The sequence below is a fragment of the Macrosteles quadrilineatus genome, unplaced genomic scaffold (assembly GCF_028750875.1).
Source record: "Macrosteles quadrilineatus isolate MER2022 unplaced genomic scaffold, UCM_ALF_1.0 Scaffold_1__1_contigs__length_201487025, whole genome shotgun sequence".
NCBI classification, from domain to species: Eukaryota; Metazoa; Arthropoda; class Insecta; order Hemiptera; family Cicadellidae; genus Macrosteles; species Macrosteles quadrilineatus.
Genome location: NW_026542594.1, coordinates 153,394,271 through 153,410,953, shown reverse-complemented (window position 1 = coordinate 153,410,953; position 16,683 = coordinate 153,394,271). Strand labels below are relative to the sequence as shown.

Genomic DNA, 16,683 nt, shown 5'->3' with positions numbered 1-16,683 from the left:
GCGCTTTAAATTGTAAATATGAATGTTACGACGACTGTAATGTTATGTAAATTTTAAACAAAGGTAGCTTAAAAATTATTACAAATTTAAGATGTCAACCAATTATCTAATCTTGAGTCGATATTAGCCTACAATAAATCTAATTTGTTTATAACCACCAAATTTCAGAAATATCATGTTTTAAGATAATTATAAGTATACATTTACACAAATTACCGTTGAGATGACCTGGTGTCAGTGGAATTCTAAAACATCTGACTTAATATTAAATTTGTGCTTGCACTTGGTATGAACACTATAACAAGGCTCGAGTGATATGCTTAAAGAGTCGATTTATAGGACTGGGCTGACCTACAGTAAGCAAAGCTTTTCAGAGGCAAATCTTTTGGATTAATCTCTTGTTTTGTTATATTATAACTGTTTCTTGAATTTAAAAATTTTTATGTATTAAACTTAAAAGAGCTATTTAAAAATAATACGCTACACTAGGCCTATACGAGGCATCCCGAGGCGTAAGTAAAAAAAATAGGAATAGGGAATGGGTAAAAAAAAAATAAAAATCAAGAATAATTTTTTTGAAATAACTCGTTATTCAATTTTATTTTTTATGTTTTAAATTTTTATCTCAAAAACGATTGAAGATATCTTTATAAAATTTAGTATGCATTTTTATAAAGTCATCATCTATTTAAAAAAATCAATAAAAATGTTTTGGTTCCAAAATCGGACATTTAAATTTTTATGACCTTAGATTTTACAAAAAAATGGCTGAGATTATGAACAAATCCTAGAACCACTGTTGTTTGGCATTCAACATTCCCTATTAAAACACCAAGTATAAAAACATTGATTGATAAATCGCTAAAAAAATCTTAATTTTTAGTTATTGGCAAAACTTCTGAGGAAAAAGTAAGCGTAGGCCTACCGGTACTGTATTTCCAAATATCTCAACAACTTTTAGACCTACAAAATTTAAAAATTGCTAGAAATTTCAGATAAAACCTGGTTTGATGTGTATTTAAACATTTGAAAAATATCTTAAGTTTTGTACACTCCCACAAAAGTTCTCCAAAAAGATCTGCCCCTGTAAGTTTATTAAATTATTACTTAAGAATTTAGTTGTGTATTAAGCCTCTATACTATGAAGCTAAAATTTGATGAAAACACCTGAATACGCAGTATTTTACTTGTTACTTGTCTATTTAGGGCTAACATGCTGTGGCCCCACAATATTTAAAATGAACAATGAAAAATGAAATCTAGTACCAAATCAGTCTCCTAATTCATACATGGCTTTTGCTACTACAAAATTTATTAATATTAATTACTATATAACTTAAAAGAAAAGAGAATACAATAAATTAATTTATATTAAGTATAATTAAATTTATTATATTTACTATAAATTTATTACTTATGGTATATATTTAGTTTTAAAACTATCCTCTATAATTCTGTTCTACTCAAATATTTTTTTTTTCAATTTACTTATTCTCTAACTTATTGGACTTTTTGTGTACAGTACTATGAAAAAAATGTATCCTGTATGGGCACATTGATCTCTACTGTGGACTTAAATTCAAACGCAATCTTTGACAGATGCAAAAAGTTACTGACTACCTAAATAAGCTATATTAAAGGTTTTTAAACATTGGATTTATTTTCTATAAAACATTAATTACTTAGGTTCAATGACAGTACAAATAATTTTTAATTGGTGTCGCGTTGCTAAGATCAGCTAGATGACCATCGGACCACTTAATTTACAATATTCACAACAATAAATAATTATTAAAGCACTTATTGTTAACATTCAGTTAAAATTTCAGTTCTAACTTATAATAATCATTCTAAACAGATTCATACTTAGACCTAATATTTACAATAAGGTCAATCAAGCTATAACTAGAATCACATCTTGACAAGTATTAAAGTCAAAGTCTAGAGTACACAGAGAACACTTAATTACTGCACATAGAGTACAAGAACGAGGGATGATGTTTCTGATACCTGCTTGATAAGATGCAACACGATTTAACGATTTCCTTATTTATTAACAGAAGAATTTCAAGCTAAAGATTTTTTACCACATGAATAACCTAAATAGTTATTTTTGTGTAACAAGTGGGCGAAGTGGCAATTTGCTGCACACAAAATGTTTCCGCATGAGCCGTAGGCGAGTGTGGAAGGTTTCTCGAGTGCAGCAAAGGCAGCTTGCACTCGCGTTTCACATTATATTTTTCCTACAGTTACTATAAAGCATATATAAATAATTTAGTATTTTAAACACTGTACAACACGTTTTTAGGTTAAGTTAAATCCAAACATTGAACAAAATGGGAAACCTGCACCAGCTGACTGTAATATCTTTAAGTGTTGCCAACTTATTTTCAAGCGTACAAGTATTATATTGTGCCTAATAAAAGCACACTGTTTTGTATTGTTTGGTTGGAATACTGGTGTGGCAACAAAAAAAAAACTGTGCAGCAAAAGTAAGTAGATTAGCAATTAGCAACTTTCTGTGCTATAATCAGTCCAAGGAAGGCCACTTTGATAGGTGAAAATATATACTGTAGGAAAAATATATTGCCATTAGGCAACATAAAAATAGTCTTTTTGTACCACATTCTTTTATGAATGTAAAAATAAAATAAAATAAGACAATACCATCATATCTGATGCTTTGAGTAATACTTTGAAGTCAGATGAGTGACTTAGACTTCTGTTTCAGTTTTGATGTTCAAAGTACAAATTTAGAGCTAGGTGGTGCTTAAAATTTATGAATAAAACATTACCGGTATACAAATTCAGGCAGACATTGACAATGTATGTAGCAATATCGAATCAGCGAATTTCATTCAAAAATATGTATGTATGTAGGATTAGGTCTCTATGTATATGTATAGTGGTGTGTATTGCCACATTATGGTACAGTTACAGTAAAACATGTCCAATGGTGAAACAGTTATTCAAGCATAAATGTATATTTGAATGTTTGTTTATATTTGCTCGATAGTGATGACAAACAAATAACATTATTTTTTCTTTGTAGCTAAGGAGTTTTGGAGTCCTCCCTCTTTACTTTTACTACTTCTCAAGACATTGATTACAGATTTCCATGATATTTGCTGTCTTAAGTTTCCGTTTAACATGTGGGATAATAATTCACAAAAATCTTTATATATAGTAGTTCACATTTCTGCGGTCTACCTTAGAACAGTCACAATGATAACTTGGAATCAATATCTTGAGAAATAAAAAAACGGTAGTGTCTGGGGGGGTCTCTCATAAAACTCAACCTATATACATTTGCAAACAAGAGGTTCTTTTGTTCAGTACGGTATATTTTTTTTACACATACAGAATCAGGCTTTTGATTATTGATAGAACTAAACATTTTGCATCCAAGTTGTCGTCAGTCAATATTACAGGAACTAAAATTGAAAATATAATTTTAGGCTGTAGCACATTCTGTGTGTATTATTCATTCAAATATGTTCTTAAAAAAAAGGCTACAGCTGGTATACATAGATGAGACCTCTTCTGCAGTATCTTAAGGTCAATGATCCATAAAGTCTTATTAAAATTCTTACTACCAAAAGATCTTTTGTAATAACTAAGTTTTCCATTATACTGCCAAATTTTCTATAAACTCCATTTTTGTTTGTATGAAACTCGCTGGTTAAGCTAGGGTATATTAATCTTAACAGTGAACATTGTTAGCAATAATAGAAACATCAATCAGTTCATGCAGCCACCAACATTGGTTTACACGCTGACAAAACATGGCAAAGGCAAAATATTTATCAAAGATTGTCATAAATTGAAAACCTCTTACAGACGTCCCTCTTTAGACAGATATTTTATATAACACAGTTAAAAGCTAACAGATCACATCATAATACAGGGTTGGGAAAAATGGTTTAAGCAGTTTGACTTGTGTAGAACTCTGGCTAACACAGGTATTGTTGTCATCAGTCACTCATACCATTTCAGTAGCCATCACGTTTTAGACCAGGCAACCTTGAGGTTATGCAGTATGCACTATGTGTGGATTTACAAAAGAATAAGTTAGTGGTAGACGCAAGTAGATTTTTTGCAGACGCGGATTTATTCCATGACACGACACTGTTCATAGTTGAAACATAAAACAAGAGTGGGTAAACAATGTGGAAGAAAGCGGTATCATTCTAACACCAAGAAACATGGACAACCAAGTTCTAAGAGAACACTGACGAATGTTGAGTTGTAAGAGCAGCAGGGATAGTTGAGTAGGTATAGTCTACTGGATATTCGCCTCATGCCAAACCATGATGGCTACCGGTACTGAAATGGTATGAGTGACCGATGCCAACAAGACAAAAAGTGTCCACATATACAGTATAACCTATACAGCCGGAGTTCTACACAAGTGAAACTGCTTGCTTTATCCATTTTGTCGACCCTGTATATTTTAATTACTGTCATTTCATGATTTTATATTTATTTATCAATATTTTGATTTAATTGATTTAAACAGCAATATTCTGTACATTTATTTGCAATAAAAGTCCAAGAATTATGTTTGGTTATAACATCACGACAGTAGAGTATAAAGTTGTGGAAACATCCAAATAAGAAAACAACAAGAAAGAACAGTAGAGTAAATAAATTAACAATCTTGTCTTAAGAAAACATACACTTAGTCTGAACACTCATATTCACCCAGTTCAAAACACTGCTTTCATAATTACACAAATAAGTAAGATTGTAAAAAAAAAATACTGTACACACAAACCTGCACTGTAAAACAAAAATCCTTATCTATTTCTTTTCTGTTGCTGTAAAAATATACACGTCATTATGAGAATCATTGTCCATCCATGTCTATAACACACATATTGATGTAACAGACTTACTCCTGTACAGTCCAGAAACATTGTGTACATTCAGTAGCGTGACAAATAGCAAGTCTACGAGTCCACCAGGATGTGCCATCTGCAGATCTGTTCTCCCCGGACCTGTCTCATATCCTCCCAGTGAGCCAACTCTTCCTCTCCGGAACTGTTCAGCCCCAGAGAGAACCATCCGATCATCTCCTTGCGCTTCATGGACCGCTTGTTGTACACAGCTATCATGAGAGTCACGTCTGGCAACTGGAAAAGAGCTACCTGCAACACAAACAATATTGTTAGGACAACTAAACTTAAAGGTGGGATACAATTTATATGTTTTAATTAAATGATCAATTTAAAAGATAGTTTATCTTATTGTATTACACATTTTGTTTCCAAAACTCTATAAGTATTTATTATTTACACAATCAAGATTACATAAGTATAGTATTTATTATTTAGTATAGTATTTTGCACACCAGAGTGAGGCAGAACCATCATCTAGGTGGTATGAGTCACAGTGGGCCATCAGGATCAAACATGTTTTAGCTAATTAATTGCTCTCTAGTATTTTTTTATTTTATCTTTTTTACGGTGTATGTTTGTAATAATGAATAGTTAAACAACATAATTTAAACCAATTACTTACCCATTCAAGGGAGTGGGTTAGAGAGTGTGTTGTGGTCTCGAGGCACAGTTTTTAATAACATAGAAAAATGTAGTGCTGGATTTGTAAAATATGAGGACTGTAACCTATTTAATGGGATTTGTACCTATTTATGCTAATATTTTTATCTTCCCGAAAGAGAGGTACCAGAACTCCCTTTTCCTCTGCAAATTGAGCACGAGCACTGGCATAAAGTAGTCATGACCTGAAGGGGCAGTTTGTATAGGAAATTAGGACATTTCTGACCACGAGGGGAATTACTCTGAAATAAACCAAGAAATATAGAAATGGAATAGTAGAGATAGAATGCGGCCCAGTAATTATCAGTCTTTATAGTCTATACTTTAATAGTCATTGTACCTGGAACATGAATGTCTCCTTGAAGAGTGGGTTAGGCTGGCCTCGTCTCACAGAAGTTTTGCTACGAGCCATCTCCTGCCCCATACTGCTGACTAGTGTTAACTTGACGTAAGTGTCTGGGGCTCGCGTCATCGCCAGGTTTCTAGAACACCAATTTTTTGTGACCAAAGTGCTTTGTGAAACTCTTTAATCTCTTCATTACAAAGTTAGACTCACACTACAGATAACCAACACTCTTTTGTTCACTTAAAAATAATTTAATTCTGTAGAACCCAATTTATGAGTGTTTCAATGTCGAAATCCGGACATGTATGTAGCTGTAGCATACAATACTTCCACTTTTCACTCATATATTACCTGAAATGGCTGCCTTTAACAATCTCTATGGCAAGACGGCCGGTGGTGCCGTTGTATGCCAGTCCTATCAGCAACTCCGGCACTCCCCCATGCTGCATGGAGTGTGTGGAGCCTGTACTATCACTCCGGGCTAGAGACAAGAGGTCTGACGACGACGTGTTCAACTGTAAACCATCATAAATCATGGTTAACACAAAAAACGTAAAGTGATATTTTACACATTGTTTACAATATCAATTTCTATTTAATTTTAAAACGTCTGTTTAGAAAAATAGAGTATGTAGGTACTGAAGGTATACAAGTATGATTTTTGTATGGTTTTTGTGCAAGTGAGAACTGACTTGTGAATGTTTCCACAAGTATGTTAGCAAACATTTCACAAACTGAGTGGTGAATACTTTTTGCAAACACAGCGCTGGGGTTTTGACATTTTGAATCAAGTCTACCCTAAGGGCTAGAAAAAATGTGTTTCCCAAATTGAGTCTGACAGCTGTTCTGCCTTCTGCCCGCGAATGCACTACCCTCTTGTGCTACTGCACATCTTTTTGTTCAGGTTTTGATTTGCAAAACTGACTGTACAGACTGATATGACACTCACTAATTGACCAAAGCGGTTCATAAAAATTAAAACTTTAATACAGTGTTCGTCCATTTTAGATAAGAAATAAATATTACCAGTACCATTCTAAATTACGCAAACTATAACTAGTCTACAAACCTTACAGTCATCTAACAGTGACTGACATTTCATATAAAAAATACAAATTTAAACTTACAGTAATGTTTGATCGTGGTTCCAGGGGAAGCCACATGTTACTCTCTAACTCCAAATTGACACAAGAGAAGCTCATGATAGTTTCTCCAATCATTCTCTCCCGCCTCATCCTCTCGCAACCATACAGCCTAAGTCGGATGCCCATGCTGTTGACATCCTCTGCAACAGCCCACATTCTTATTGGACTAGCTTAGCAACAGGTCATAAACTTTAAAATTAAAAGAGTATGACTATGAAGGTTAAAATATTTGAGGTATTCTAGCATGCAAGCGCCTGATTGCTACTGAGATTTTGTTAAAGTACATTATTACTGATTGCAAAGGCAATATTAGTGTATCTGGCCACTTGGCTTAGAAGAGTCTTACAACCTCTATGTTTGTGTTTGTGATCTTATGAGGCAGAATTGAAAACATTGATTCTATTCTAAAACCATATCCACCTCTAGTATATGTATACGTATTACTAGTATACGTGTTACTAGAGACGGCTATGATAAAACACATTCTGTATTTATTTTTTTATTTTTTTTAATTTATAGCTCAAAAGATACTTTTATAAGTTGACTAGCTGTGTGCCCGTTCTACGCACGGGGTCTTATAGTAGTCAGTTGAAACCTTCTTATATTAAGAACAGCAGTTTTTTTTTTATATTAGTGTATGCTTTGCTATGTTTTAAACATACTGACCTGGATTTACTCTATGAAATAAAAAGCTTTCCATAAACTGAGGGTTTTCTCCATGTCGAATCTTACTTTTGTGCTTCTGCTTCTTGCTTGGAAGAAGTAAAATTCTGACCTGCAAATATATTTAAAAATCATATATAGATGCAGCTTTCTGTGTATCTGAAGTTTTTTTTTAATCCTGCAGTTATGTACTTAATCTTTACAACAGGGTCTGTAAGGTGCCTTCCATTAAGTCAATTATTTCTTATTAAATTAACTCTCATATCATTAGTTCACTCAGTTCAATGGTATTTTTTTATTCAACTATTTACGTTTTTCTTGACAGGTACATGTGTAGCTATTGAGAATTCAATTTTTTACAATCTAAATAAGAAGTGTGCTTAACATTAATAAAGTTGAATTAAACAAATTGCAAATCAATAGATTTCAATAACTTTCCCAGCCACTTCAACACGTCTGTTATTGTACACTCAAGGTTCATTTTAAACCTAGGGAACTAATAACTAAATTAATGACTATTGTAAAGTTTATGTTGTTGTAATTGGTATTAATATCATAGTTCTAGCACTGATTAGTGAACTAAGTTTGATGGGTGTTTGTTTATTTCGGTCTGAATTTTACAAACCTACACTACCAAAAACACAGAATATGTGCCTTGTCAAAAGATTAAACATGTTTGTGTTTATAGGTTATACCATTTCACAATATTTTGCAAGGGTTTTGTGCTGTGAGGGATGTTAGTTAGTGGTCCCACCTGAGTGTGAGAAGCGCCGCCACGGTCCTTGGCCGGAATGTCTCGAGCTTGCAACACGTGTACAGTCATCTTGCGCATGGGAGCATCGTAAGCAAATGCAACTTCTACAGCTCCACATCGCGCCATGTCCACTGTGCCCATGCTCTGTAGATCCGTCACATCAAACAACGGCTCCTGCCCCACCACCACTATACACTGCAATGTCACACAAGATTTTTCAACTACACATTTACTTAGGACTAGTACATTTGAACTAGGGGATTGTGGAATTGTATATATAAAGCCATGAGCAAATAAGCTGATTCTCCTAGTTGGTACCAGTGGTTCCCACATCTTTTGCTAGCAGAGTTGCCATGTTAGTGCTAACTCCAATTATATATCTAGCTCGATGCTTATTTTTCTGTGACATTCTGTATAATGACAACAAGGTTTATCTGCAAGTTTGGCATGGCCATCACTTTTCATGAGACTCCCCGGTTGATAAAAGTAGTTTTGATGATCTTTTTAGCAAAAACTATTAATGTAATCCTATTTTATCTGTAAATTTATTCGCTACTGATTATCAGTTGAAGTTTTTTACACTCTGTATATTTTATGTTGGTTCACAATCTATTTGAAAGATATCAAAACCTTAAGTAAATATGAGTCTGTTCAGATGGAATTTGGTTGGTATATTCAAATAGCTATGTTACCCCATACAGTAATCTAGTTCAATTTATAAAGAACTGACAAACTATGTGTTGTTGTAATGAGGTTCAGATCACTTAAGCAAAACCACAAACCATTTTATAAAACTAATCATCACTCTGTAATTTTTTATACAAAATGCTTTCAATCTACTTTTTTGTATTTCACAATTATTGTGTTATACTTATTGATGGTATGGTCTAGACTACAAGGATTTACTAAAGTTCGAGAAGTGCTTGCAAGGAGAGGACTTGTTAAATACGCAAGTACTTGCTACTTGTTACTTGTACTTTGCTGCAAGTAATTTTCTAGGTCTGTGATTGGATTGTTGTGTATCTTGCAATGTGACTATCTATATACACCTGGTGTATTGTGTAATGTCTATAAGTGTATACTAGCACAGACAATACTCTGTGATACCAGTCATATAATGAATTAAATTAAAATTAAGATACGACTTTTACCTACGACCGTTTTTTAAAGTAGCCATTTCAGTCCAGTTCTTAGAATTGAAAAGTTTCACTTTACAGCTGTTTACTTTCATATCCGCATAGTTTCATTTCATATCCGCATAGTTTTCTCATATCCACACAGGTAACGGACCAATGAGGTTCAAGTATTGAGAGAAAAGAATTAAAATTGTAATGCTTCGAACGTCAACTAATCAGCTGATCAGCTGATCAGTTGACCAATTTAATTGTTGATCCGACATGTTCATGTTGATACTCGCGTATTCTTAATTAATTTGGTGGAAGTCCAAAAATAAATGAAATATTTGCCGAATTGTACCTGATACAATATTATTTATGGTAAGAATGCTGCTAGCAATGTAATATTTAACGAAGTTTAACAAACACGTAATTACAGGAAATCAGCTGATTATACAACAAGTCTTTGCATCACTTTCAGTGGCAATGACAATACACGAAAACATAACCTCTCTAAAAAGTTATCATTAGTGATTGTTAGTAATTAAATCCAGATTGATAGTAATTAAAAAACGGTCGTAGGTAAAGTAGTGTACGCAACTCGCGTTAATAGTCTTGACGACACTCGTAGAAGTTTTTAAGGCACTCGCCAAGGCTCGTGCCTTAAATTTTCTACTCGTGTCGTAAAGACTCACTTAAGGGGAGTCGCTACTGAAACTAGTGATTTTTAATAAAATCCTTTTAAAAATTATCATATATACTTTTTTAAGTTCATTTAGTCTTAGAAAAAGATTTACTGCCGTTAAAGTAAAAAAAAAAGATTTTTTACATACTTTTTGGAGTTTTTTAAGTTTTTTGGCGGGAAAAAATGGGGTTTTTTAAATCTCTTATAACTATTTAACTACTGAACCAATTTTATTGTTCGATATCTTATTTTAAAGAGCAAGGAAAGCACATACTTTCTGTGCATACTCATGTTATTTTCTCAATTAGTTTATAAGTTATGGCTTCAAAAATAAGTTTTTGAAAAATTTATAGGTTATAAATTTTTATAATTTTTTTTTCATGTACTTTTATTTACCCAATTACAATATCCATGCACAGAAAGTTGATTTATAGTATAAACAATGTGTGGTAAAAATTTCATTCATATAGCTGCAATAGTTAAAAAGTTATAAGAACTTTTATATAAAAAAAAACAAAATTTTAAAGTCGTGGAAAACAGCGGTTGAAGTTTATACGTTGGTTTATACTAGGCCTAGTTGATGCCCCAAAAGAGGTGTGCGCGCTTCACTTCAAATATTTTTTTCACAGTGAAAAAAATATATATTATACCAAATGTTATGTTTTTCTGAAACCTTACAATCCATAGAACAAGATAAAAAAATAATAAAAAAAATCTAGTTTTTTACAAAATTGGTAGTTTTTCAGTAGCGACTCCCCTTAACGCAATCGTTGCGTAAACTACTATTACATTAGAGTGATAGTAAAATCAGCAAGGATAAATATCAAAATTAAGATTTTTACAAAAACAATACAACATACCACCAACATTATATTCTGCTTTCACTGTTGTCTGTTGACTATTAAGCTGTTGAATGATTTTCATATAATATGTACCTTTTAACCCAGTTATTGTAAATTAAAAAATCCTAATCCAGTACTCCAGAAGTCAATGAAGGACCTAATTAGTACCTCATAAGTAAGTCATACCTAATTATTGATTGTCGCAGGACTCCTGCAGAATATATAGTTTCTTATTGTTCAATTCTTGATCATTGGGCTTTTAATAAATGGACCTGGCTAATAACATCTGGTCTTAGTTAGTTTAAAGCTACACAAGGCATCTCACTTCGTTCTACACGCATCCTTCACTCATATTTGGCCAATACACAACTAGGTGGCATCCCCATCTCAACCGGTAATTAATAGTAATTAAATTATTTTTATGAATAATTTAAAATTAAAAGTATGTTCCACATTCACAAGTAGCCGACACAGGACACAGGTTGTGAAACAGCCTGAGAAAATCCATAACTGTAACTGTTTTATCTAGGGACTGCTGTGCAAGACAGCCTTTAAAAGATAAACTCTACTGCTAGTAGGTGCATTTCCATCAGGCAATTGTCAAAATGGAAACGGAAATTCAAGGAAATGATTTGTTTTTTAATAGTTTTTACATAGGTGGATATCGCTTCATGTGGATAAATAATAATTTTCTGGAAGAGTTGAATGACATAAATGCGAAGTCTAAAAATATTTTAACTTCAGAGGACTAACATCTTGACTGTTGGTGTTGGAGACTAGAGGTGCGATTTCTTCATCTACGCTAGTTTGCTTGTGATAGCTGGGTCTGCGATTGTCTCGATGTCGCATGCCATGACTGTCGTCCTCACCACTCGTGGTGCTGCAACTGGAACTGGCACTGCTGCCTGCTCGACCCACCTTGCCCTTTTCTGCCAAGGACATCAGATCTGCTCCCTTTGTAGGTCCTGTCTCTGTAACATCACATCACTATCATGTAGTGACACAATCATAGGTTGTACTGTCGTCTGATTGACCCACCTTGCCCATCTCTGTCAAGGACATTAGATCTGCTTTCTTTGTAGGACCTGTCTTTGTAACATCATATCATGTAAGTTATATTATATAATCTATTAATATTAACATAACATAAATGTTTACATTTAAAATATTTGAGTCCCCCCCTAAATCCCCCCTTTTTGGGGGACACTCAAAAATTTCAAAATCATAAAATGAAACTTTCTGCTAAGATTGTAGGATCACCAAAAGGATATCTCTGTATATATTTACTTGGGAAAATATTAGATTTGGGGTCTTAACTTTTCATTCACCCTGTAGATAATTAATTTATTTTATAAATCCACTAATTTTGGTTTAGATATACACTGCACAACCTGTTATCTTGAATGTTGATTTATACAATTTTATTCTTTTCTGTAAGTTTTGGTTAACAGCTTCTGGACTTGGATAACAAAACTATTTTTCGTCAGAGGCTACTGCAGCAAAAACAACCGTTTTTTAACAATCGTAATATGTATCGTATTATTAATCGAAATTATTTATCGATTAATTTATTAGGTAAGGTGTTAGCCTATTGTTAACAATCGCTCAACATATCGATGGTTCAATGTACTGTAACACAATCGTAATGGACGAAATGAATTATTGAATCAGAATCACATACTAAACAGCTGCTTATTTGCATTAGTTGAATTGTAAACAAGCTGGAAGTCGTTTTTAGAGGTTATCCTTATATAAAAATTATCTTGTTTTCTAGCTAAGTTTGTTAATTATTGATGCAATATGACGAAAAATATAGTTCACCACACGGGCAAAAAGTGTATTTAAACCCTCGCTCATTTTCCGGCCTCGGCTTCGCGTCGATCGTAAAACTTGACCTCGGGTCGAAAAGAGCCACTTTAGGCCCCAGTGATGAAATATACTGCTATTTCAGCTTCGTATTCAATGACTTAAATATTAATAGTAGTCATTGCTAAATAATTGCTAGCCTACTGTAATAGTAAACATGACTAAATTTATAAAAGAAACAATGTAGATAAGACATGATCAATAGAAAGGGAAATGCAAGGATGCTCAAGAATAGTTACAGCGTTTACTGTACCTTACTGGTAAACTGCATGAGAAAGTTATAAGAAAAATACTGTCCCAAATACTTTAGATAATAAATAGCAATGCAACATATACATGCATTTTCAGGAAAATGGAAGCAGATAAATATCTATATCATAAATAAAATAAGCATCCTGTATTTAAATGTAAATTTCTGTTTCATAATTGTGTATTATCATTGTATTTATTTATACTGTTAGTATTTTATTTGCTTTTGTTCATAATTTGTATCCGTGTTTGAGTGTTAAATGTATTTTTGTATATTCACAACAACAAGACGTCCCAATAATTGTATGATACAAAAGAGGCTTGACAATGAAACTGCTGTTTCGAAACTAGTCGCCATAGACTAATTTTAGGATTAATCTTGTAAGGTATGTATAAAAAAACTAATTATAATGGAATAACATTTAGGCCACAGCCCCCCAAACATTTTCAAAATTCGGTGATTTATTAATGTGTAAAAGTTTAATTGAATAATTAGTAGGTATAGTGATTTGTCTGGACTAAACAATGCAACAATTACTTATGTGTTTAGCATATGCTTTCCTACGTTCTCAAGCACTGTAACTAAGTCTAAGCGCAGAAAACATACTACTATAACCCAGAATGCCAACTGCATGGTAAAATGCGTTAAGTACTTTGAGAGAGCTTTGCGGTTATAGTAGTATGTTTTCTGTGGTCTAAGGTCGAAGCTTGATCTACTTCTTTAACAATTTAAGCAACCTATTACACAACTCAAAATATATCATGAAACTTTTATTAGAACTATCAAATAAAGAACTACAGTATACGCATTGCCAAGTCCTCAGTTTAGAGTAGCATGCTCTAAAATCTACTAATGTAGGTTTTACTACAGGTTCAGGCTTAAAATGAAAAAAAAAACAAAGCAATGTAGCCCAGTGGTGGGTTGATAACACTTTGTCTAGGGTTTAGTAGGGTTTTAATTATTATATTTTTTTTATATCGTCACTTATTTTTTAAATATATTTGTTTCACTGCAGCTAAATTACAGTATATTTGATTTCATGTGTTGGAAATATCAATGTTGGAAACAATAATTATAATCTGTTATGAAATTCCATCTATTGTAAGGGATGGCACCTGTTATTTTTATGACAGGTGCTGAAGAAAGATTATCAGAAGTTCTTGATGGTAAATTTGTGTAAGGATTGATGAGTCACAAAATCTCAGGCAGCAAAAAATGTTGGTCTTTAAGATTACATTTGATTTGGGTTTTCTCTTCACGGGATAGGATTTTCCAACCATCAGTGATGTTACGCCATCGCGAGTGACGATGATGACATCATTGACATCCCTACAATCTCAGGAGATGTCTTCAGTATAGAGATGACCACGACTCCACGATCGCAGGACATGTACTGGCAGATATTGTCGTGAACAAAGCCAAGACGGGCTGAGTTGATTTATATAAGCCCATCACAAGTAAAATGGTACTTTAAAAAGCACGAGGTTACAATAAACTTAAATTTTGTATAAGGTGGTTGTTTATTTTCATATAAACAATGTTCATTGTGAACCAAGATTTTGTACTTCTGAGCCGTTAAGCTATTTTTTCAAAATTCTCCTATCCCCAACTATATACAGAAATTTAGTTCTTTTTTTGTCATACTTCTTGGTAGTGAATGTATATATGTTTGTGTGTGTACACTTACGCCTGTGTGAGGGCCCCGGGGTCGTGGGGTCAGGTAGTAGTCTGGACGTCTGGAAACTCTGGGAGTGTTGTAGTCTCCGCAGTACATCCTCCTCACTGTCCGAGCTGGTGTCTGGGTCCACACGATACGCCTTGCCTGGGGAACAGTCAACACCACTGCCAACGCTCAACACTTTCAAACATGTTAGTCACTTTTATCTCGTGAAAAAGGTTTAGGTAACAAATAATCCATTGTCATGGGTGGAAGGGAATTAAGAGGTAATTAAATTTATAAATGTAATAAGGTCTTTTAAATTTTAGTCAGCTCAATGTGTTCAAAGAAATTAATATATGTGTAGTCACGTTCTGTAACTTAATACATAAACAAAAATAAAACAAGTTAGAATAATTAAACTCAACAAGAAATGTTGATAAATAATAAGTCCTGTTAGGAAGAATGATTTCTTGTAAGGTGTCACACGATCGACTCAGCTGCTTGTGTTTTTTCAGTAAACAGAAATGCAAAACAACAAAAGCAAGAACCTTTTCAATGGGTAGTGTAGAGTATACAGTAGGCATTATTAAAAATGTGATAGTATTATTTTTTCACAAGTATCATTTTTACGTTGTTTGGTAAAAAATCGTGTATACACAAAAAAAACTACCTACATATTTTTTACACCTTAATCAAATAGTTATGTCTTTTAGACGACCATAAACGATGTTGTAAGGTGTAATACAATATATAATAATTGATTGCAGAGGGGAAGATCATTATTCCTCCAGACCCCTGAGGAAATTTCCTGCATGCTCCTTTCCTCAGCTATTAATCTATTCCTAATAGAAATGTGATTACTGCACATCATCTCTGAAGTGAAGTCTCAATCATTTTAATAAAATCTAAACCCGTTCTAATTTTAATTCTAAGCTAGGTTAATGTTAATATAAATAAATGGTGATTTGGCCCTAGTAATTTTCTTTCCTGACAAATGGTTGAGACTAAAGACCATAAAGTTAGGATTTTGGTCCTGATCTCTGTATAAAGGTTGAAAGATTGCTATACTGTATGAAAATACTACCCCTCTCCTACATCACATCAATACTAGATTAATCAGATTGTGGGTCAAAAAGTTCAACTGTCATTCTTTTGCAGATGATACGGAGGCCACAGTTTCCCATTACACAATTGTGGGTTAATCAAACTACAGACTGTCATTCAATAATAAAACATCACCATCACCAATCCTATACTTGGTCAAGAATGTTAATATATGTATAGATATTAATATATTATACAATGCATTAGATTAGTGGCTGTTTATGTACTCGTACTGTTGATAATCTATGTGTATCACTCACCCTAGCTATAAATGTTTCTCATGTATACAAATATTTGAATTCCCCCGAATCACTACCTTGAAAGAATGAATCTAAAACTGTATTGAACAAGTCTCAGGTGAACGTTGTCTGGCAAATTTCCCTCGACTGTTTTTGTTTGAAGACACATGGGCCAGAAGATTAGTTTCATTTCAACAAAACTCAAGGAATCAGCCCCAAGTCTTAATTCTGTAAAGCTATTTGTTTAGAGGAAAACGTGTTTAAAACACTCTCATTGAGTATTAAGTGTGTTGATCTTAATAGGTTAGTTTAATGGTGTAATGTAAGCTATGCATTTATTTGTATGAACATAATATATATATATATATATATATACATATATATATTCCTGTTAGTATATTTAAAGTTAAAATAAATTCAAAAAACGTATAATTAAACATACCATACTATTTC

At 33.1% G+C, this 16,683-nt stretch overlaps 1 protein-coding gene across 2 annotated transcripts in view; it reads right to left on the bottom strand.

The window, feature by feature from the left end:
• Window positions 1–3,437: 3,437 nt before the first annotated feature.
• Window positions 3,438–16,683, bottom strand: part of LOC128987681 (synaptotagmin-16) — a 37,570-nt gene continuing 24,324 nt past the window's right edge. The window contains exons 3-10 of one of the 2 annotated variants that reach the window (XM_054408666.1): window positions 14,915–15,049; window positions 11,865–12,082; window positions 8,470–8,664; window positions 7,719–7,827; window positions 7,035–7,192; window positions 6,259–6,422; window positions 5,902–6,043; window positions 3,438–5,150 (exon numbers count right to left, since the gene is read on the bottom strand). In XM_054408666.1, coding sequence (XP_054264641.1) covers window positions 4,953–5,150; window positions 5,902–6,043; window positions 6,259–6,422; window positions 7,035–7,192; window positions 7,719–7,827; window positions 8,470–8,664; window positions 11,865–12,082; window positions 14,915–15,049 — 1,319 coding nt within the window. In that variant the 3' untranslated portion in view covers window positions 3,438–4,952. The remainder of the gene's footprint in view (window positions 5,151–5,901; window positions 6,044–6,258; window positions 6,423–7,034; window positions 7,193–7,718; window positions 7,828–8,469; window positions 8,665–11,864; window positions 12,083–14,914; window positions 15,050–16,683) is intronic. The other variant, XM_054408674.1, reaches the window with a different exon arrangement.